Source organism: Branchiostoma belcheri, unplaced genomic scaffold (genome assembly GCF_001625305.1).
Source record: "Branchiostoma belcheri isolate BF01 breed outbred unplaced genomic scaffold, Haploidv18h27 scaffold283, whole genome shotgun sequence".
In the NCBI taxonomy this organism is placed as follows: Eukaryota; Metazoa; Chordata; class Leptocardii; order Amphioxiformes; family Branchiostomatidae; genus Branchiostoma; species Branchiostoma belcheri.
In genome coordinates this window covers 118,764-143,156 of record NW_017803891.1, presented here as the reverse complement: position 1 = coordinate 143,156, position 24,393 = coordinate 118,764, and the positions used below count along the sequence as shown (strand labels likewise).

The window sequence follows — 24,393 nt, the reverse complement described above, 5'->3', positions numbered from 1 at the left end:
ATAATTTCTTGATAAGACTATATTTATAATAGAAATACACATGGCTTGGCTTTCTTTAGAAGTAATACAAGTTTTGTCCCTAGGCCCCTTTGCATGTAAATTCAACAATTTCGTTGGCGACATAGAAGATAGCAACTTACGAAAAGGGTTGACAAATTGTATTGATTAATATTGATGTGTTAGTACATACTAGGTTAAATGCTAATCATAACATTATTTGCATAAATTAAGGTTGAGGAAAGCCAATGGTTTGTGAAAGTGTTCTAGAGGTTTAAGGTTTCTGCACTGGCTAATTTGGTGATTTAAATTTGCACAGTTTTACTGGTAATAGAATGAGAGAGAACTGGGTTAGTACTGAATATTGGTAGCTAGCAACATAACGGTACCCCCCCCCCAAAAAAAAAATGGCATATGACATCATCGATTTTCATTGCCCTTTTTATAATTTTTTTTCAAAGAGAAATACAGAACTTTGGCAATTCTTATCAACATAAAACTTGGTTTTTGATTTCATAAACGCCCCTAAAAGTTGTTACGGATACGGAAGTTTTCTTTCACGTAACCAAGATAGTTACCTTGCTAACGTTTTACTGTCAATTAGACACTTTCCTCAGAGCTTCTGACTGGGGTTCTGCACGCATAGACATACACCGCGAATGGTCTTGGCTACGGTAAACATTAGTATACAGACTATATTTGTTCAACAAACGAGAGTCGTCGTCATCATGTGACGTGGCAGTGCCATTAAGTCGACGCATTGCAGGTAATGTTCGCATTTCCTTGCCCCCTCCCCATTTTTTAGAATTAATCTTGGCGTTTTGGATATTTACGGAATACACGTGATTCCCCCTGGATCTTATGTGGTGCACCAGAGGAGGTTAGTTTGAGTAGTTCTTTTCATTCTTGTGAAAAAATGACTTCATCATATTCACATCGTTTTAATTTGTTAGCTTTAATGGTCTGTGTAGAACCTCAATAGTCGTTAATATGTTATACGGAATTTCCATAGTTTCCTGAATACTTCATTGTTGTAGCCAAAGAACCATACGCATTTTTACCCTGGAACCTTTATGCCCTGGAGTGTTTCTTTGTTTAGAGAGAGTAAATCTTTGCAAGAAAGTGAAGCTTGCTTAACTTAACCAGTCCGTATATCGCGACAAAATGTATTTAATTCAACATTAAACCATTTCGTTCCCGAAAACACAGTATTTCCAATCTTTCTACAAAAAACTAGGCATATGTTAATGTCATATGTCTTGTGTACCCCCCTCCCCTTTCCTAACGCCGAGTAGAACTCGAGTTTTAGACGGCAGGTCATATGACTAAAGGTTACATAGAGTTAAAGGAATGTCCTGATAGTGTAAAAGCTTCTCCATGGCAACAGGGGCCGTGTTTTACCGGTCTGGTTGTTAAACTAATTAAGTATTGGTTAATATTTTACAAATTACATTGCTGTAGACAGATTGTGGATTACACGACAAAAGGTAACATGAAATCATATCTATCGGGCAACAGATTAATTAAGCTATCCTGCTCTTGATTGTCAAAGCACAAGGTATAGCAGATTTCTTTTCTTTTAATTACTCTTAAGATGATATTTTACTTTAAATCAATAACCCAATACCGCATTTCATCCTCGTAAGCACTTCTGAAAATATATATTCCGAATGCAACCTACCATAGAAAAACCCGTTATTCAGCCATACTTCAACTCAAAAGCGAGGATGAAATAAGATTATTTGATGACAACTAGTTTTATTTGTGAGATTTTAGGGTTTGACATGCATAGCTTTAAAGAGAGAGAGAGAGAGAGAGACTTTTAAACTCACCAATGATACAAGAAGAGACAAATACCAAGTTGATATCAGTATATTTATTGCTAATTCCGATATATATCAAAGATCATAAATCCAGTTTAAAATCATGACAACACCATGACAAGCACTTACTACCACTTAAAACACAACAAAAATCTAAAATTGCATAGACGTTGTCTCCTGTCTTATAATGTCCCTGTTCAAGGCTCAAGTCAAACACAACGATACGTTAGAAAATACGACTAAATTTTTATCACTCTCTTCCTATACTAGAATAAAACATTTTCACAAAAATCTATCCCATTACGCATTATTTAAAATAAAGAAGTAATATTTCATTACTACACTTACTGAGTTAGGTCCTGCATTGTTTGTTTTTCATAGAATAAAGTCAGTGTTAATCAATTTATTGAATCATTTTAGATTTTACATGTCTACTTGGTTCAAAGGCACTTTAAACAGGCTCCACTTATTACTTCAAGTAAACTCAAACGTAAAAATGGCATTGCTTTCTACTATTAAACTACAGCTGGCCAATGTTTGTCTCCATACGTTGCTCCGTACACCACTCACAAATGATGTCGTTTAACCGGTATAGTTTGGCTAAATAAAAAAAAAAGAAATTGACATTGGAATAAAGTCTTTTTAGAATGCTTACAAAGGAAAATGTACAGTAAATTGTAAAATACAAGTAGGTATTCATTTAACCCTCAACAGTACACCTTCCCGGACTGATTAATCTGTACACCTGGGGTCCGCGCGGACCCCAGAACAGTTTTTTGCTAATTTTTAGAAATTATCAACATGCTACCAGCTCAATTGTTTTGCAAAGTGATGTGGGAACCTCTGTGTCCACATTACATACAAAAATCATACATTTTGAACTTTTTCTATTTTTTGGTGAAGAAAAGAAGACAAGAAGAAATACCCGATTTTTAAACCCATTTCAGACTGAAGGGGCTTTGGAGGCCCAACTTTGATCTCAGATAGCGGCTAAACGGCTTGCGCTAGAAGTATCAAATTTGGAGACCTTTCTTAAAATGTCTCTGGAAAAAAGTTCATATTAGTTTAATACTAGTAAGTTGATGTTTTTTTGTGTTGCCATGGCAACGGGCTATTTTTTTGAAAATAGAAGTAATTTTGGTTTAAACATAAAAATTTTCTGAGTTTTATATTAAATTACACTTCTTTTCCAACTTTAATAACATCTTACATAATTAAATATAAGTTAAATCATTTAATATGCATAGAATATGCTAATTTGATGACGTCATTGGTCAAAATCCAATATGGCGGACTATATTATTAGCTCTGACGTCATATGACGTCATAATTACACCAAAGTTATTAAAATTTAATTCTATTACTACACCATTCTCTGAAAACTTGGTAGACATACGATGAGTGCATAAAAACATATAAAAACGGAAATAAGGTAATGTATAAGAACGCCAGTGTATCCATTATGATCGAAAGCCGGCTGGGGTCCGCGCGGACCCCAAAAGAAAATCAAATATAATTTTTTTTATAAATGGTAGAAACGGAGTTTTCTGCGCTGTATTGAGAGACAACTTTGGGGGTAACAATTACCTAAAATTTCAGAAAAAAATCTTTAGAAACAAAAAAGATATTACAGAATATATAGTGCTGGGGTCCGCGCGGACCCCAGGTGTACTGTTTAGGGTTAAGGAAAACGGTATTGCATCATAACGCCATCGATGAGATAATTAATATATATATCATTATAACTTACGAGAATGTGCACATCAACTTCCTTCATATCCTGAGCGTCTCCAACCGGGTGATTGGACACATAGCACTGGTAAGAGCCACTGTCATCCACTGTCGCCTGGGTGATGTGGAGAATCTGAGCTGACTCTGCTGTATCAAAGTGGAAGCTGTAGGATGCTGCTGTAATGTCCTGCTCGTCACCTTCACCAATTAAATTTAAATAATGTCAGTCATTGGTTTATGATAGTAAATATCATGAGACAACCTCAGTCATATAGACAGGACTTGACAGTATCCACCCAAAGGTAGCCTATAACAAAGAAAATATATTTTGCAATCTGCATATACAATGGATGAGTGAACTTTACCTCCATAGCTTCTTTTCTTCCACCAGATGCGGGAAGGAAGACGGTTCCCTTGTACGTAGCATGCGATGTTAATGTCACTTCCAACGTAAGCGGCATGTGGAGAATCTGGTGTCATTCTTATGATGACAGCGGTCTCTAAACAAACAGTAGCGATATGTTTTAAGCATAATCCTTAACAATACTAAACAATGCAAGCCCCTTTCAGACAAAATGGAATATTGAAAATATTTCAAACAGTTCTAATCACTATAACATGAAATCATGAAATCACATCTACTTACTCAGACAGTCCACCTCAGACGTGCTGCCCTCAGAGGTCGTGTTTGCTCCGTCAGGACAACCTTCGCACTTTACTTGCCCTTTCATTGACTGATAAAACCCAGTCGGGCACAAAGTGCAATTTGGACCAAGGCCAGTGGTTGAGAATGAGCCCTCATTGCAAGGATCTATAAACATTTAAAAGCTTTAAATGCATTGATAAACGTTAGACATCAAGCTGATGACAGGTTCAAACTACTGATTAGATTACTCCCGGGCGTTTCGAGTGACATCTTCAACATCACTCTTCTTTAGCATCATTGAATGAACAGAGGGAAGAAGTAATCACTAATGACAGCTGTTTTTCTTTTCAAATCCATGTGTTGCTTTCCCGTGTAACTGCGATAATTGTAACGACGACTTCAAATTTCTTTTTACAATTTTTTTGTTTGTAAAAATCGTAGCTATAGCAGTTGGCAGGAATTAGTATGATATGAAAGATTGATTATAACTTTAACTTTAAAAAATCATTCGAGAGGACCTGTGCATGACTGGCCGCCATATACCAGCACGTGAAGCCTGCGGATAATTGATTGATTGATTGACGTATCTTGAAAATACTTACTTTGGCAATCGTCTGCAGTAGTTGCCCCAGTTTCGGCAGTTGTTGTATTATCTGCGCAACGGTTACACACTGTTTGTCCCTCGGTATCTTGATAATAGCCAACATCACATTTGACACAATTTCCACCGTCTTCTTTCATGCCGAGAGGACAGTTCGCTGTGTGACAGGAAAATTTCAGCCATATAAGGCAAAAATATATTGCTTTAGTCTTAAAAGAAAAGTTAACAAGAAAATCAGTTTACATACACATACATACATATACATATATTGTAATTAGTTTCTAAAGCATATATGACAATCTTGTTTGTTGGTCTCGTGGGGTATGTATCCGAAATGCGACAAAGTCTCGTAGCTCGAAATAAACTACCGCTTACACATACCGCAGTGTAGTTCTGCGCCTTGTAGCCTTTCAATGGTTCCAGATGGACAAGGGGCATCCGCGGTCTTTAACACATGACCTGTAAATTAGAGAGAATATAGGAAATACCTACATTAAAGGTTTTCATTTAGTAGACGTTTTTGTATACATCGTAAGGCAGACTTTATTTTCCATGTAACTCTTAGACCTCCCCCCCGAAATTGAACGGAAAAGAATCTATTGTGGGTGTGTTTTTAGTGATTTATTGCATGAAAAATGCACATGTTTACCTACCCACACAATCTGGTATGTATCTCGACGGGTTCCATTCAGCCTGAGCCCCACAGACATAGGTCATGGCGGGGTCCTCAATAAAAATCAGTCCAGCGTTGCATGTAGGCTGGCAGAACAAACCATACAACCAAGACATACAGTTGGCGTTCCCGTTGCGCGGGCCGATGGGGTCTCCACATGTTTTTGCTAGAAAGGAAAACCGGCTATTTCGTTATTCGGTTTGTAAGCATCCGGGGTAACACAAATAAGTAAGGGATTCTCCATTAAGGCTTGCTATGATGGCAAAATCAAGACATAGAAATTCTGTAGTATCCTATCAAAGACTTGCAACTGACAGATGAAACTAAAAAAAAGCTAACGCCTATTAAGTATATAGCATTGAACCAGAACCAGTAGATGTTCCCATCAGATTTGTGTCTATTAGTGTGGTGTGGAATTTTTATAATCAATATGTACAAGTTCTATGGAAAGTAATATATAATCTACATCAGACTTAGCCAATTCATAATTCCTTTACGTTACTTACGCTGAATATGGAGAACAAAACTACAGTCCGCAGAATTACCGGCAGCGTCCCAAGCTGTGTACCTTACATTGTACAGGCCCCACGTCAGGGTTCCACCAGGTTGCTGCAAACACGTATATCAAACATGTAGTAAATATTTACGCTTGATGCCAGGGATTTTTAATATAAAGTTCTTGGGGATAAAACGATTTTTGTATCTATTACATGCGATTGGGTTCTCTTTCTTACTTCAGAAATCATTTGGTCTCTTGTTAATTTTTAAACTTTTGAAACGATATAAGTCTTACCAGAGCTTTCCATATATCTGAAATCCCGACGTTATCGTGGAACTGCGGTTCATCCCAAATAACTGAGGTGACGTAACGTTGCTCCGTAAATATCTCGATAACGTCTGCTGGACAGCCACTGACGACAGGTGCTTGTTTGTCTGGAACAGTTAAATGTATTTGTTTATTTCTTTATTATTATACAACATCCATTTATTGCAAGATTAGACAAAATTTATGTTATTAGCGTTATTAACGTTATTAGCAATTTCTAGCAGTCAGCCAAAAAATAAAATCATTTTCATTTTAGCATAGCCAACTAGACAAATATTTATGGGTTCACCACACCACGAAGTGGTGGTGAACCCATATTGCTTTTTCTGATGTTTCTTCTTCTTCTCCTCCTTCTCCTCCTGCCATTTTTTAAATGGATTCAGCTTCTTCATTTTAGGGCCTAAGGTCCTGAAATTTGGTATGGAGGTACAGTGGGCAAATACCCCTAGGCGTTTTTTAAATTTTTGTGATACAGGCTTTTAGAATGGTTTTATTTGAGTTTTTTGGCTGTGTTATAGCAAATGTATTACTGTGTTAGTGTGCCGTGTTTACCACGTCTGGGCATGAGTCATCACAATGGAATGCAGGGCATCAACCAATAGGCATGCAGCTTTCCTCTATACTTCTTGCTGATTGGCTGTTGGGATTTAACTTGATTAACACCTGCACAGAGCATTTCCACCTGCACAGAGCATTTCTTGCTGATTGGCTGTTGGGATTTAACTTGATTAACACCTGCACAGAGCATTTCCATACTGACAGTATGTCTTTATTCAAGTGTTTTGGTAGGTATTTCAAGCTTTTCTGCTCCAGCATTGGAATGCGGGGCATGAACGTTTTTTTATTTATTTTGAAAATCAACAGTGTGCATTATGCAATTAAAAATCCTAACCAATAAAGTAGGGAATAGCTATCCAACTGTTGTTTTAGTTGTATGTTACTTCATATTATAGTTATATCAATGTAAATCATTGTTTTCCCTTGTGTTTCTCATTCTTTCCCTGCCATGTCGTAAAATGTGGTGAACCCATCGCTGTATTTGCTCCAAAGCAAATATTGGCCTTTCTAGTTGTTAGAAGGTTACCTAGCACATCCACTTGAACTGTACAAGTAGAGGAAAGAGTTCCATCCCCGTTGTCAGCTACAAATGCAACAACTGTGCGTCCGGCGGGAAATACTGCAGATCCGTCGACTGAAAGTGTGATGTTAGCTGTCAGTCTTGAACCGTCAGTTGTAGGGGTAGGAATGTTCACTGTCGTGGAGTTTGTGTCGAGTGGTAAATCAACCGTCACTCTGCCAGGGCAGGAGATGTACGGTGCAGTTTGATCTGTGGGCATGAAAAAAAAAGCATCGTAAACATTAATGTAATAGCAAATGACGAGTAGGGACACATTTAAGGTGTCATAGAATGGAAACTACAGGTACACATTATAAATTCCACTATAATCTCAAAAGTATACATTTGAGAAATAGATTTCCTCATAGCTAACTATAGATGATCTTATAGTACTAGAATTATAGTGCCAAATAGTACTCTATAACATTATTTCAAATGCTAAGCGTGGAAGCATACCTTGAACACATGTCGGTTGAGCAAACGACCATTCCTTTAGTGCCGTGCATTCTAGGATCTGACTTCCGTTTAGAGTATAGCCAGGGTCACATATGAATATGCATCCTGGACCACCGTATTCTGGTTGACCATTGTAGCAGGTCTCCGGAATGACATCGCCGTTGGTGGGCCTTAACAGAGGGCTACATCGCACGGCTAAATGAATAAATGAATGAATGGATGAATGAATGGATGGATGGATGAATGGATGAATGGATGAATGAATGGATGAATGTCTTTATTTCAGGTAGTTCACCCATAGAAAACAACGGTACAAACATAGAAACACAAAGTATACATACAGCATCTTATATACATTTTTTCTGTAGAATTTCTGTACTGACAATCTGACCTTAGAAAACATTGTTTTATGCTGTTGTTGGTGTTGTTTAGCCTGTTCATAAGCTGAATAAGGCAGTGCAGACAAGTTTAGATATCCAATGATTCATCATCCAATGATTGAAAACGTATGAAATGGTATGAGGTGTACTAAAATACATCGACCCTAGTTATTTCAGAGATACAGACCCTTTTGGACATCGGCTGCTTAGTGTAGTGCATTTACATCATGATCAGGAATATGTTTCAAATTGATATTCTATCTCAATAATCAAATTACGTTTAAAACGTGGAGACGTAGAGATAGACCTATTTTCAATGGAATTGTGCCAAAGCGCAACAAAGAAATAATGAAATTCCCTATTCTCTGAGGGTTTTTTTCTATCAAAGAACAAATCCTATAAGCCACTTACCTCTACATATTGGTTGGGAGTTGTCAGTCCAATTTCCACCAAGCTGACATACACGATTGCTTTCTCCTTCAAGTTCATATCCAGATGAACACTGGTACGAGCATGTTGTGTTTACCGGTAGCCAAGCGGATGCTTCACATACAGACTGTGGCATTAACATGCCGTTATGTACCGAAGGAAGCATCGGACACTGCGAGGCTACAACAGGAAAAACATTGAGTGATCAAAATGTATGTTTTCAGTTACATATGGGTAAGGTAAACATCATATGAACTTCAGCTTTAAACATTTTATAGATTTTGGAAAGGAGATAATTTTGTAGTCGTTATACCTGTACACGTGTGTTGGTCAGCCGGATCCAAGACAAACCCATTATAGCAGCCACACTCGTAGCTTCCAAGCGTATTGATGCATGTCTGTTGACACCCTGCATTATTTGTTTGGCACTCGTCTACATCTATAAGACAAAAATTGTCAATATATGGACAATATATTTACCCCCCTTTTTGTCTATTTATTTTCCTGAGGTAGTGCATGAAATGTACGTTTTAATACATGATACGTTTGTATAAGAATGTGTTACGTTTGGCATATATACCGCGGGAAACTTTAGAAAAATATACTTTTTAATGAAATTTAAACCCAAGTTTGAGAAGAATAACATACATAGCGTGTACTATAAGCTTTTATATTTGGCATAATGCTTTAGGCAGTGCTGTTGTTAAGTAGCAATGTATAATTATAGAAATGTTTATATCCGTAATGGCTAAAGTGCAACAACTTGTCTCACAACCCTTATCAGCGAGCATACATGTAACTAAATATATTATTCTTCTGTAACCAAATTGTTTTATATCCGTTAATTAGGAATAGAACAGCTAGAAAACATGACATACTGTACTTTGGGCGTAAACACAGATCAACGTACATCGATCAGAATGGTTAGGCACCAGAGTGTACATATAATCCTTACTTATTTTTATGTTCCATATAGATTACACGTTGCTGAAGATTGGAAACAAAAAAAAATCCTTACCAAAACAGCGGAAACCATCAGGTGCTAGCTGATATCCTGGTGCGCAGAGGCACTGGTAACTCCCCTGTTCGTTACGGCACTCATGACTGCACCCACCATTATTCGTTTCGCACTCATTAATATCTGTGGTGGCAAAGTTATTAATATCATTTCATTAAAAAAATGAGACATACTCTTTTGAGTCTGACTGACAGTACCTGCTTTTTAGTTGTAGTACACAACGCCACTATATTTTACTCCACATTGCATCTGTGCGGGTATATGGAGGAATATAAAAATAGTCTTTAGGCTCATATTCGCCTACTGCACCTAAAGCAAGGAAGGCAGGTATCGAGGATGATATATTACCACCTTAATTATGTATGTGACACAACTTTCTGCCCATGTCCTAAATTACAGTTTAAATACGTGAAAAGAAGTGTGGATCTCTCTATCCCAATACTTCTAGTAGGGCAGCGCGTTTGATACTACGAGCGGCTATAGCTCATCTCGGGAAGGAGAACATTCTTCTGAGGGAGTTGTAGCCGGTCGTAGAAATAAACTCGCTACCCTGCAAGAAGTCTGCACAGTAGGCTAATATTTCTCACCATTGTTACACGAATCCCCATCCCATCCTGCCGCGCATCCATGAATACAACGGCCATTAATGGGATGGCAGTGTGTGTCAACACAGTGGCACTCGTTATCACATGACAAACCCCAAAATCCTACGACGCGGCATTCTGAAAACAATATGAATGGTTTTAAAGGCATGACAACTATGTGTATGAGGTCTCAAAGCAATGATTTAATCATATCTCTCATTATTGTACCTATCATTAAGGTCTTGACGAAAAGTATCACTTTTACATACTTTTTATTTCAAAGTAGTCGAAATCGCCGTTGTCCACTATGTTTTGTCCACTTGAATCGTAAGGGCTGAGGTAGCATCGGTGTTTCCGTCCATTATCCGTGTTCGTGACTCCATACGTGAACGACAGGCAGATGAAGTCATCAACATGGAGGCAGCTCTCTTCACATTGTGCCTCCGTGTAGGAAGTGTAATAATGGCCGGAGAAAAGACTCGGGGCTTTTTTAAAACTCTGAGTAAATTTCCTTTGGTCTGTTGTAGCTGTTAACAAATACAAGAATACAAGGCGTTTCATTTCCGTAATCAATCAATTACAACAAATAACATAACATTTAAATAAAATGTAGTAGATTGCCATATAGACCACTCAAAGATCTAAAAAAATCTATGATTAGCAGAACAGGGCTTAACGGACAGAAGTTCCTTCTGTGTTAAAAAAAAAGACTTTTAAGTAAGTTAGCGAGGAAGAAATGTGTAGCGATTTTGTATTTTAAGAGCGTTAGCAGTTGGTAGGCAATATTTTTCATTTGACGTCATGAATTGGCAAAGACCCACACTGCGATTACTAAAGGATCCCTTACATACAATTATTATGGTGTATGGAAACGATACGATTTGTGTTCTAAAGTGATTTTTTTTAATTATTATTAACTGTTACTGTTACACGCAGCTACAAACACAGAAGAGATTTAATGTAATAGTATTGATTTTGGACTGTAGGCAAATGTAATTTTGATTTTGTCTGTATCATTTCTCTTACTATTGTTTACATTATCATTACTTTGCGCTTTATGTTTTTTTTTGTAAACGTCATGAGCATTTAAACTTACTAGTCCGTTCATAGAAAGTAAAAAGGTCCACATGGTGATCATTTTCTAGTGGCGTTGTGTGGCTATTTTCCTTGCTTAAGTGACATGTCTTTTTGCCAGGTTCCCAGTCAAAGGATCGGCAATAGAAATCTGCTTCCTCCATGCATTCCGTAGCACAGTCTTCAGGCACTGCAATTTTCTGAACAACCCTATCGTCGTGGTATCGGATATACGTGTGAGGCGTATGATTAAACCGGCTGATAGAGTCTGGAAAGATAAATATACTAATATTAAAAAAATGAATGCTTTGACAAAAATATCAAAATAGAATATATTACAAGTATTTATTAAAGCACAATGGAACGGATATGATAGATGCATGAGTCTGCTCCGAAGAGTAGAATTGACTCAACACAGGTTTAAAAAACTTTAAGTTTGGTAGATTTTGATATTGGAGCTTCCTCTCTTTTGTTGGGGCATTAGAAGCCCCACCACCACCCCACCCCAAGCTTTCTCAATACTACGTTTCACATCATGGACCTTGTGAACATAGCTGTCAAGGTAATTAAAGTCATCAACTTGCTCCATAATATAGCCATCACTAGACAGCAAGGTCTAAGGCCTTGTTGGAGAGTTGAGGTGCATAAACTTAGTCTTAAGTGCATTTAAATTAAGTCCAATATCCTGTGTGGCATGCTCTACCCTGTACAGAAACTCTTGAGCAGCTTTGATAGTGTCTTCTATGAGACAGATATTGTCAGCAAAGTCAAGGTCAGGTAGAACCACTGCTGGGTGACGCGAGCTCTGTCTTCCCTTTAAGGTAATGGCGTCATCAGTCCTTGCTGCTTTACGCAAGGCATTGTCTAATGCAAGAATGAAAAGAAACGGTGCAAAGGGGTCACCCTGCAAGACACCTGACGTTAAAGGTGTCTGTTTCTCCCTCGGGTGTGAGCACAGTAGCCGTACTGTTAACATACATAAAACCAATCGCATTGACAACCGGCAAAGGCACACCACATGCCTGTAGGGTCTTGAACTTATGTCACGACTGATCGAATCAAACGTTTCCATGAAATCGATGACGATAAGGACAGATTTCTTCTTGTGGTTCCGAACTTCCTCAACGATTCGGCTGAAAGTGAGAGCCTAGCAGAGGTAGATCACGTATACGTAGGCCTGAAACCGTTCTGGTTTGGGCGCAAGAGTTTGTCAATCACAGGGCGGAGTCTGTTGAGCCGATTGTACAATTCAGCAGCCACTTGGGTCAGAGAAGTGCCATTGTAGCCAAACTTCACAAGGAGAAAATTCAGAAAGGTGTACTTACCCCCACAGGAAGTAGAGTCCGGCATGAGGAAGTGGCCTTGAGAACACGAGCAAAAGAAGGATCCTTCGTTATTCGTGCACCTTTCCTCACATGGTCCGTGCCCATCGTTTGGCGTACATTCATCGATATCTGTTAATAGATAATGACATTTGATTTGCCATGTTTTTTATTCGCACGCTTGCGTCAACGTTGGAGTCTCACAGGATGTTATTCATATAATAAAATCAACCTGGCCTAATTGACATTCAAAAAACGGTTCACAAAAATTATATCAACAACAAAAGATGAAATATTTAAGAAGAATTTACAAAATGAACTTTTGACAGTTTGTAAACGTTTTGATTATATACAATAACATTTTGTTTAGATTTAAGCCACCAAACTAGGTTTTAAACACTGAATTCTCGAATAGGCAGTCTGATTTTTGATGATTTGGTTGCACTCAAATACATGAGAAGGATACATATCTGGGTAAAAAAAATTGTGTGCATTTTCGTCATTTGAAAAAAAAATATACCTGTCGGTTGCAAATGTGTTTTGGTGCCATGTAGTATCTTATGTTCAAGTCGATTTTCTTATAAGATGAAACAAAACAAGTTATTGTTAGATTTGTATTTCATGTGATTGTGCTTTCATGAGCTAAATATTTTGTTTCAAATTTACATTTTTCAGGTATGGCTAATACCTTTAGCATTCTTAACCCTCAACAGTACACCTTCCCGGACTGATTAATCTGTACACCTGGGGTCCGCGCGGACCCCAGAACAGTTTTTTGCTAATTTTTAGAAATTATCAACATGCTACCAGCTCAATTGTTTTGCAAACTGATGTGGGAACCTCTGTGTCCACATTGCATACAAAAATCATACATTTTGAACTTTTTCTATTTTTTTGTGAAGAAAAGAAGACAAGAAGAAATACCCGATTTTTAAACCCATTTCAGACTGAAGGGGCTTTTGAGGCCCAACTTTGATCTCAGATAGCGGCTAAACGGCTTGCGATAGAAGTATCAAATTTGGAGACCTTTCCTAAAATGTCTCTGGGAAAAAGTTCATATTAGTTTAATACTAGTAAGTTGATGTTTTTTTGTGTTGCCATGGCAACGGGTTTCTAGCAGGCAGTTTTTTTGAAAATAGAAGTAATTTTGGTTTAAACATAACAATTTTCTGAGTTTTATAATAAATTACACTTCTTTTCCAACATTAATAACATCTTACATAATTAAATATAAGTTACATCATTTAAAATGCATAGAATATGCTAATTTGATGACGTCATTGGTCAAAATCCAATATGGCGGACTATATTATTAGCTCTGATGTCATATGACGTCATAATTGCACCAAAGTTATTAAAATTTAATTCTATTACTACACCATTCTCTGGAAACTTGGTAGACATACGATGAGTGCATAAAAACATTTAAAAACGGAAATAAGGTAAAGTATAAGAACGCCAGTGTATCCATTATGATCGAAAGCCGGCTGGGGTCCGCGCGGACCCCAAAAGAAAATCAGATATAATTTTTTTTATAAATGGTAGAAACGGATTTTTCTGCACTGTATTGAGAGACAACTTTGTGGGTGACAATTACCTAAAATTTCAGAAAAAAATCTTTAGAAACAAAAAAGATATTACAGAATATATAGTGCTGGGGTCCGCGCGGACCCCAGGTGTACTGTTTAGGGTTAAATACATAAATAAAAGTAAGGTTGGTCCTGATATATCTCAGAGCAAATATCTATCACCGGTAAATATTTTTGATAAATTTGCCATTCAACCAACGATAAAAAGATATTTACACCGAAACATTTTTTACTGTAATCCACAGTGACTATAACAGAGGTACATCGTTACTAACGTTTCGAACGTACCGTTTGTTTAATAATATATATAAGGAGAAGAGTACCTATCGGTTAACAACATACAACACAGGGTAGCTGCAACTAAACTCCGAGTAATATCTTAGTTAGATGGTTTATATAACTTAATCCTTAAAATATTTTGAGGTTGTATGAATATATTAGGAGGAGGTTATTGTCTTACCTGTTTTTTTGTGCGTTTTGTACCAAACAAATGTGTGGTCTATTTACCAGAGCAGGTTGATGAGTCTTGATTTAGAGTGTAGCCCTCATTACAACTGCACCGGTAAGACCCTGGGATATTCTCACAGCGTTGGGCGCAAGGTCTGTTTGAACCACTGCTCATAGATGCGCATTCATCGACATCTGAAAATCAAATAAACCTGGTAATACAGGAGTTAAGTAAGTCTATGCATAGCATGTGAAAACAGGCAGAGACCGGAAAGTCTTGACTAGCCAACCCGGCTCTACCTTGTACTTTTGCAAATGTTGGAAACTATTGAAAGGCATATTGTTTAAACTATTCCGCTGTTATTGTCTTCGTCAGAAAGACCATGGGATTGTCTCGCCGCATTGCGTGCGACTGCGTATTTAGCGATATAAATCAGGCAGACATGATTGGACGTTTTTTTTTTGGCAGACAGATTACCGTTGTTGAGGCCGAAGTCAAGTCAAAGTTTCGGCTTCGTGGTTCTGTACGTCACCTAAGTGCACCTTTTGTATTTGTGGCTTGTTAGCAAAATAACTCGAGTATATGTAAATTGATGTTTATAATTTGTAGTAGGCAGGTTACTATTTTTGAGACCAAGGTTAGGTTCGTTAATGGGCTTCGTGGGGGTTCCGTTGTCACAGCAGTGGACCTTTTGTGTTTAGAAATAATGAACTTCCTCCACCAACTCTTGCTTGGAGACAGCCGACAGCTGAATATAGCCGGGGAACCCCATAATGGACTGGGATCAAATGGCGTTATATTGAGGGATTGTACTGTAACTTCAGCAGGGGGAGATATGTTGGACATGTGTCAGATTATTTTCTACAGCCACACCAAATAATTGCAATGGATGACGTCCACCGGAGACCTTAAATTTACTGTGAAAGCGCGATAAAAACATGAATGGCCAAAAAACGAGATGCCTAGAATTTGGAAAATACGTACTTTAGAAATACAAATGTTATGACACATATTGAATAAAAGAACGCAGTGTAACAAGTCTTCTATTCGTCATTAAGATAAATTAACACAACAGCAGTAGTCGTCCTGTTCTAATTCTTTCCTTTATCACACCTTCTTATATTATATTTTGCGACACTGTCGTGACACTTTCATCATAATATAGTAAGAAGAATTTCTTGTAAGTTTATTTTTCCAGTAACAGTCCAAAATCAAATAACGTAGGGGCTAACACAGGTGACGGCGCGTCTGTTAAATTTGTGGCGAACCCTTTCAGGGTGTTCGGTAGCATAAAAATGAGTACAGAGATTCTTTTGTACTTTAGACCAAATTGATTATTAAAAAGGGTAAAGAATACACATGCTCATTTCTCTAGAACAATGTACCTCTGACGAAGACATGATATTTCCGACCTCTAGTTTAATTCTTAAGTTTTAGGACGCCCTCGGAGACCCCCCCCCCCCCAAGACCAAAGACCCTCCTCCATATTCGATGAAGGCAGATTTTTTTCTTATCTGTCTGACTTTTTTCTCCTTCCCGCGGTATTTTAAATGAACACTTTTAACTTTGCTACTGATTCAAAAGGAACTGTCGTATAATTGGGACACACAACTCGTCAATAGAGAGGGAATCTGGCAATGGAAAAGACCCACTATTAAAAAAATAGGTTCATCAGTTAGTAGGAAGTTGTGAATCATTACGACTCTACAGCACTAGGGTTGGAGCCCCTACTACTCGGTATTATCTACCAGGATACTAGAGTTCTAACTTAAACTGACCGATGCCACTTCACTTTCAAAGTCTCAACGAAGAGGAACGGGGAAGCCGAAAATAACAAGAGAGGAGATTAATTATTTAGAAATCTTTACATCTTTCCCAACTTTTTGCTATTGGCATACCATGATTTGTTTTATTTCTAGAGGTTATTTCATTTTAAGGGGCCCAAAAGAGTGCTCCTCAATGCTGTTCAGAGGCACTTTGAATTACTGCAGTATTTTCCTTAATGTAATTTCTGAGTTCATGCTCCTATACCTGGTAGAGATCGTCCTTCATTTTCTTTATCTCGGCTCCGTCTATTTGTTCTAATGCTTTCCGTTTTTACCTCCATGAAATATGTCATGGAGGTTATATTTTCAGTTGTGTTTAACTGTCCGTCTGTCTGTCCGTCTGTGGTCAGCAAGATAACTTAAAAACGGCTGGGTGGATTGGTTTCATACTTGGTGGGTTGGTAGGGTGTGGTAAAAACTGCAAATGATGAGGGTTTTAAGCCCCATAGTGGCTTTCCTTGGTACCGCAGCACAACTTCCGGTTTTGATATCTCGAGATCTGTACATGCTAGGGTCATGAATTTTGGACGGTAGGTAGCTCTTGTCCTCGGAAAAAAGCCACGTGAGCTTGGGCCCCTACCAGTTTGTACTGATTTTTGGTATGTAGGTAGCTTTAAAGATGCTTGACATAATTAAAATACAATTATGCAAATCAGGATCTGATTTTCATAGTAAATGAGGAAATTCTATTAATCTGCTGTATTTCATATTGAGGCTATGAAACATTTTAGATATATGTAGTTGAGAACGACAAGATCATTGGCAGATGCTGATTATGTGAATGAAGACCTAATTTGCATAAAAAAATGAAAAATTGGTACAATTTTATTGTGGTAACTGCTGGGAATTAAACACTTACCATAATTGGAAGTTCAGTGAAGGTGAACATCATTGAACATAATTAATTCAAAGCAGGACCTTATTTGCATAATTTATCAGGAAACGCCAGAACAGCCTTCTTTCTTAAGATAACAATGTCATTGGGTCGAAAATATGATCAACTGATATTATATATGCAAATGTGCTCTTATAATTTTCATATTTGCAGTGAAAATGTATAATTAGTCAGCTTGCACGGCAAACATGAGTTGGCAAAGGTATGTCAGAGGTCGTGCTTGCATGCATGTATAACCACCAATCATGCGTTTTCCATGTTAAATGGTAAGGATTTTACCACTGTGTTGCATGTTACTAGGTAGGAGCTATGTGATTAATTTGTATAAAAATCCTCCAAATGAGGAGGGTTGTAAATATAAGCCATTTACAGGTAATTATTACCATGCATAAGATTTACGAAAGCACTAAACATGTCATGGAGGTATGAGATCGCCGAACTCTAGTTTAGAAATGTTCTTATTATTTGCCCCAGGGACATGCTTCCTTACTTTCTGCTTGATGTTTATGAATGTATTTGCTGACGCTTCGTGTGCTCTTATGACATTTGTATAAATTGTGTTTGCATTTTTAATCTTCTCGGGTTCATATAGCTCGTCAAACCTTCTCTTGGCCTTATTTGTATATGCTACATTTACATTAGTGTCACTTAGAAGGTTTGCCCAATCGTATCTGGTACCTATCTGAGATTGTTGTTGTTTGCTATTAAACTCAGTCTTAATTTAGCTATTACTAGCCTATAGTCTGATTTGGTGTTCATAAAGCTAAGATATGCTTAGCAGTTTAGTGCGCTATTCCTCCGTTTTTATTGATTAAACATGGTCAATCCTGACACGCTCCCCACTGGGATATGTGAAATTGTTCCTATTTCCTTAGTGTAATTAACGGTAAGGTCTAACACAGTGCATTAGTTTATGAACTCCAGGAGATGTTTTCGGCCTCTATTGCAATAATGTTTTTTTTAATGATAGCTAGATCATTTTGCATTAGGTCGTTCAATCTTTGCATTTGAATCTGCTCCAAGAATGCGTACGTTATGTTAAGCCTTTAAGCAACGGTCACAACTCGCCGTACGTGCTTCTGCGTGCTGTCTACCACGGTGGTAAAATCTGGGCTAAAAAAGTTCCCACATGTCATAGAACCCGAACTGTGTTCGATCGTGTTCGATCTGGGGAATTCGAATCGAACCCGCGTTCTATTTCGGGGTCACCTGCGGTCATTTACTATAAAGCGGCAAAACAAGCCTTTCTACCTCCGTGCATTGCAACAGATAAAAAACAACACTTTTCTATAGATACAAACAGTTTCCTGGACAGTACATGTCCGCTATTATTTTTGGTGGACATGTAACTTGTAGCGAAGCTACTGTCGTATCCTTGAGTGACCTTGAATACTGTAATGATTCTTTACGCCAGTATGAATAACACAATGCACACTTTCTTGCGATATGACATGTCTCCCAAACTCGTTCAAACCTGGAAACATGGAGAGTCAAACATACCCCATTCACGGCTCAAAATGACCGTAACGGTTGTCCCGAAAATCGTGTTTTAGGGATTTTTAGAAAAATGGCCTCAATTTTGAATTATGGGTAATTTAGTGAGAAAAATGTCAAAAAATGCCATTTTTTCACCAATATGTCGACAAAAACTACACTTAAAATCAGAAATTAAAAAATCCCTAAAACACGATTTTTTGTCTTATTCCTAGTCTGCGAAAAATACAAAAATCGGGGATCTGGGGTAATATCTGTAGCCAGGTTTGAACGATGTTTGCCTAAAAACGCAACATGACTTGTGCTCGGAAACCCGAAAATAATCGTCTTTCTGAGCGAAATTTTTAAAAATCATTGATTTAACATAAAAAGCTAACATTTAAAGGATGTTAAGACGATAATTTCATTTTAATTTGACGAAATTTACCCCTAAATATTATTTGTGTATTTTCAAATATTTTACGGGTAGTCCAAAACAGGCCAAATTAGCGTCTTGTAACCCGATACCTTTTAGAACGCGCATAGCAATGGGAAAGAATGCCGTAGTGACAGACCGCCGTGTACATGCAAAAACGTGGGCAAACGTAGGGCATCCGTGCGTGGTGAGTTCCGCCTCCGTACGGAATCCTACGGATTTGGGAGCTCGCAGACACGCCGTAGAACTTTAAGTGCATGTAAAACTTTTTCTACGTGTGGTCTGCGGATTCACCACCCGTGCGTGCTAGTGCGAGCGACGTGCGTGCCCCGTACGTACCGTGCGGAAGAAGTACCGTGCGCTGGTAGGTTTAAAAAGGGCAGTGCAATGGATAATGAGTAATTGTTTCGTATGGACACCTGCAGTTACAGGCTGGACTTGTAACAAGACCCCAAGTATAAAGTCTGATTTAAGTTGCGGGTACCGAGATGAAGTCGGGTAATGAGAATACAGGAAGAACGAGAACCAAATGTATAATGGTTTAGCTTAACAGGATGTACCCATTTAAAAAGGTGCGATCGAAATTTTCGAAACGGAAGAGTACGAATTTCTAAGTTTTTTCCATCCAGTAATGGAATAAGGTATGAAAGACGTTCCAAAACAATTGGCAGAAAATTTAATGGTTCTCAGATTGCAATTCTTTGGGCTTGTATCCAATTCCCATATCAAATTGCAGGGGTTTTAGTTTTAATATTTGGCCAAAGGACACAAATATGTACTTTTTTGTTCTTTGGCTCAAAAATGAAAAAAAATTGAATCCATTTCACGAAATTTAAAGTAAAGAAGAAGGAAAAACAAGGGAAAACAATACATTTCTCCCATACTATACTTTACTATACTATACTATACTATACTTTACTATAGTGTAATTACATTTCAGGTAGGTACAGATTTTATTGTCAATTGACCATTGCATATGGCTTGAATTCGTAGTTGCTGACCATATAATAAAATATGTCCATCTCTTATACTGTACGTACCTATGTACTGGACGTAAATAAAGGGTTGTACAAGCAGAGCGGGTTCTCTGCCAAAGACGTTTAACTTACATCATTACTGATTTACGATAATTTAAGGAAAAGTATCAAACATCAGGGTTATTGATTACCAAATGTTACACGGCATAAAATTTTACGTAAAAGACGCATATTCAGTCTTGACATCTTTTTCATCAAACCCCCCCTAAAAGCTAAATAGACTTACATTCCAACTATTTCTACCTTTAGTGGTGGTTATATTCAAGAGCTTCCCTTTTCTAGTAATAAGACCAAAACAAGGTCTTAATAAAAAAATAATATAGATTTAACATATAGTTAACCTTTTTTTAAATTTTGCACTGAAGAGACGTCAGGTCAACAAAACAATGACAAAGTGACAGGGGCAATATTTCAGAAAAACAACGTTTGCCTCCCCTCCCTTGTAATACTTCGATTAGGTTAACTTTACAGACAACGACTCAATAGTAATAAAACTGATACTTACCATCCTGGCAATATTGCCCTTCCCAAAAGTCCGTGCACTCGCAATGGGAGGTGATCGCTGGCGTATTATTTTGGGCAAAAGCTGAGCCTGTTATGTTGTATGTAACACACGTCCCACCATGTTGGCATGTGTGCCCATGTGCATCACATCCTAAAAGCAAGATAGAACAATTTGGGAGAAAGCTAACCAATTCTAAATAAAGTTACTCTGTCTAAGGAGCATAAGTAACTAATTTCTGACTTAAACATAAATGAATGTATCTATGTAGACCTACTTACGGCTAGCATTTTGGAAGAAAAATCTGATGAAAAACAATTATTACAGTCGGTAGACTTAACTAACAATATGTTTATTTACATCCTTTAATCATTTTGCTGCAATAAATATGACAACTAAGGATCATTTACATGTTAAAACTACTTCCTTTAGATTTGTTTATTTATTTATTTATTACATTTTAAGACAACTAGCCTTCCCCTACAGCTATAATCTGCTGATTTCCAGGGGGAACCAGTGAACGAAAAAGCGACACAACATAACCAACAAAAAAAATAACATAACGTATCATTAGTACACACATTAGTAACAAGAAGACAAAGTGGTATATCTAACAAAATGAGATAACAGCAAAATATGTAAAACAAGTAGTCAAAGATATGATGGCAAATGCATAATACATCAACTTTTTTCTTGTTAGGTCTTGTTAGGTTAGCAATGATAAAGCATTCATTTAGTCTGCAAAAAGTAAAGTCATTGTGTTGAAATGTCCGTTCTATCAACCAGCGCGTACTAAATATTTGTTTGTCTACGAAAAAAAACATGTGTTTTCCAACTTCGCAGTATACACGTCTGCCAGTCTTGACCAAGGGGCAAGCCTAGAAGCTAAAATTGTGTCCAGTTACTATATTTTTCAGTAACGGGTTTGGCGTTATTCATGGTCCACGGTGGTGTGACGATATTTCTTTGTTTCATTGTATATAGAACGCCACGTATACGAAAGAAACGGCTACATTACTCTTAAGGTTTAACGTGATGCATAACACATTTTGGCGAGGCGTTAGACAGATAAATATGTTTGAATTGTTGCACGAAGTATGGCAATGGCCGTACCACAAGTTTTTAAGAAGGGGACGTGTGTTAGATAGCCAGTTACACTTTAAGAGAGTTTAAGATTGAGGTTAGTCTGGATCTTAAATCGTATTATCAATGTAATTTAAAATCCGTAAATATGACTAGAATTCAGCAGTGGAGGAAATATTACTGCGAAATGATACATCAGAATAGCGTCAAAAGTTTCATTTACCCCTCCCTACTGCACCGTTGTTTAAAAAGCTCAAAATACTGACCATAAATGACATAAATAGACTACAAACCAGTATTTTAATGTACAAGAAAATAGAATGAATAAATGTCCTTGCCTTCCTGAAATCTTCCACGACACCTACACCTTCTTACTGAACTCAGATATCCAGAACCACTTCACACGCCAATGCAATTATTTAAGGCCATCCTATGCGAAATCGAATCTTCGTCAATTTACAATCACGCACAGGGGTCCAACAATTTGGAACAAACTAAGTAGAACTTTGCAAATTAGTCTCTCCTTCACCATTTTCAAAAATCATACTAAAGTAGCTTTCATAAAACCCCATATATTCCTAATTTTTTGTTTATGCTTCCTCGTTTACTAATTTCATTACTATTTTTCATTATTGTAGATAGTATTGTATCGTATTGTATTTTATTATTTTGTTTCATTTACCCGTTACCTAAGTTATTTCTTATTTATCCGATTGATTTGAATTGTTGATCACGTTATGAAGGGTGGCCTCCTCATAAGCATTTTATTCTTACGGCCTCCCTGCATCGTTACATTTCATTTATATTTTTATGTATTTGTACTGTTATATTTTGTTTTAAAGTGCGAATAAACTGAAACTGAACTGTACATATGCCCTCTTAGCCGTTAGGGTCACTTTTAGGTTGTCGTTTGGTAAGAGGGCATCTTCAAATTTGCATCACATTGTCACAGCTGGCATTAGAGTTGTTTAGCATAGAAGAGGAAACCAGCTAGTGCTAAAAATATTTTCAAGGTCAAACTCATGGAGTGACTAGTCAAAGACAACTAACATAACTTCCCTCCTTGTACCGTGGATTGACGCTTATCGAGCTTTTGGTCTAATCTGCCTAACTGTGTGCCAAAAACACACTACGAATTTGTTGCGCCAATGTGTCAACAACTGAACATTTGGCACCAAGAACCCTATTTTTTTAGTCGAAAACATTAATCCAAGAATACGAGTGTTTAACAGGCTTAGCTGACAGGCTTAGCTGACCTGTCAAATACAGTCTTTTACACTATTTGCATAACAGATTCATATACATTATTTGTAGCCGTCAACAATACTCCAATACAGCATTGTTGTAATAGCGATACTTACATGATACTTCATATTTCTGGGCCCTGTTTTTTATGCATTGCCCCTTAAATTTGACCAGATTTGTACCTATCATACAAAGTGCAGTCTTTAACACTGAATACATAAAACTCATTCTCAATCTTTTTGGTAATCCACTCTGACGTTGACATTTTGTTAAAACATCAGCGTGTCAAGTTTGAGGCGCCTTTTTTTTTTAAACATCAAACATGTTCTTTAGATTTAAAATATGCAATGGATTATCCCTAACATGTTAAAGTACGCTAAAGGTCACTGCTAGAGTGCAGTCGACCTTAGCTCATATTTTAAGGCTATAATTTAGAATAAGCAATCGACTTACCAGTTAGGTGGCCATTTCTTGTCTGAGATGCTGTATCATCGTCTCCGGGAATTACATTGTCTTGGAGTCCACCATCATCTAGGGTTTGATTATCATCTCGTGGTTCTATGCAATGAATAAAATTGTTAAAATTCCACTTAAACTAACGTATCTTACAACCCAATATTACATGTAATTACATGAAACAACTCAATATAAATGAAGGCATTTTTAACCATGCATTAAACAATAAAATGCTTACATACCAACAACAGCGCTTTCAATCGTTGATAAGAGACAAAGGCAAACTACGAGATGAACAACGGTATTCATCTTGGCGTAGGATTGCTGCTGCACACCAGTCCTGTGACGGCTTCTGAAACGCAATCGGCGCGCTGTAACTTTAAAAGCTCACTGAACACGTGACATTGAAAATCAATATGGATGTAGACATCAGATGTGCTTGTGATAAATTATTCAGTTGCTGTTGTTGGCTACGGAACGATTGGTTAACAAAGCAACGGTATTTTGTTTGTAGCAGTAATAGACCGTGGGGGGCAAAGGCAATCGATTTCTTGTCAAAAGGAAAAAGATGCAAAGAATAGCACCTTGCATCACGTTTTAAAGTGGATGTGCGTTGATGAAAGTTCTGTGACATCGTAACATTTATTACTTCCGTGATCAATGCTTTTTGATAATCGTTGAATAGTCAGCAAGTTAAAAGCAGAGTCCGTCTGTTATTGACATGGG

General features: G+C 37.4%; 1 protein-coding gene and 1 long non-coding RNA gene across 2 annotated transcripts; both read right to left on the bottom strand.

Moving 5' to 3' along the window:
* Nucleotides 1–1,853: 1,853 nt before the first annotated feature.
* On the bottom strand, nucleotides 1,854–12,785 carry LOC109472809 (sushi, von Willebrand factor type A, EGF and pentraxin domain-containing protein 1-like). Its single transcript, XM_019772673.1, has 18 exons — nucleotides 12,681–12,785; nucleotides 11,378–11,623; nucleotides 10,551–10,808; nucleotides 10,285–10,419; nucleotides 9,698–9,820; nucleotides 8,993–9,118; nucleotides 8,662–8,859; nucleotides 7,871–8,065; nucleotides 7,382–7,624; nucleotides 6,265–6,404; nucleotides 5,978–6,080; nucleotides 5,452–5,637; nucleotides 5,180–5,257; nucleotides 4,800–4,955; nucleotides 4,198–4,362; nucleotides 3,917–4,051; nucleotides 3,571–3,749; nucleotides 1,854–2,420 (listed from the first exon to the last, which is right to left on the bottom strand). The coding sequence occupies exons 1-18, from the start codon at nucleotides 12,703–12,705 to the stop codon at nucleotides 2,403–2,405; spliced, it is 2,709 nt and encodes a 902-aa protein (XP_019628232.1). The 5' UTR covers nucleotides 12,706–12,785; the 3' UTR covers nucleotides 1,854–2,402.
* A 1,991-nt stretch (nucleotides 12,786–14,776) lies between these two features.
* On the bottom strand, nucleotides 14,777–24,010 carry LOC109472807. Its single transcript, XR_002140388.1, has 4 exons — nucleotides 23,910–24,010; nucleotides 23,665–23,769; nucleotides 20,887–21,036; nucleotides 14,777–14,908 (listed from the first exon to the last, which is right to left on the bottom strand). It is a non-coding gene; the product is annotated as an uncharacterized LOC109472807 (long non-coding RNA).
* Between the last annotated feature and the right edge of the window lie 383 nt (nucleotides 24,011–24,393).

Bases quoted from the DNA above. Each gene is read 5' to 3' on its own strand.
- LOC109472809 (XM_019772673.1), bottom strand. From the start codon at position 12,705: ATGCCGGACTCTACTTCCTGTGGGG. The intron at 9,119-9,697 runs GTAAGGATTTTT...TTTGTCTTATAG, and splicing joins TGATGGTTTCCGCTGTTTTG to ATGTAGACGAGTGCCAAACA. The intron at 7,625-7,870 runs GTATGCTTCCAC...TCATGCCCACAG, and splicing joins TCAACCGACATGTGTTCAAG to ATCAAACTGCACCGTACATC.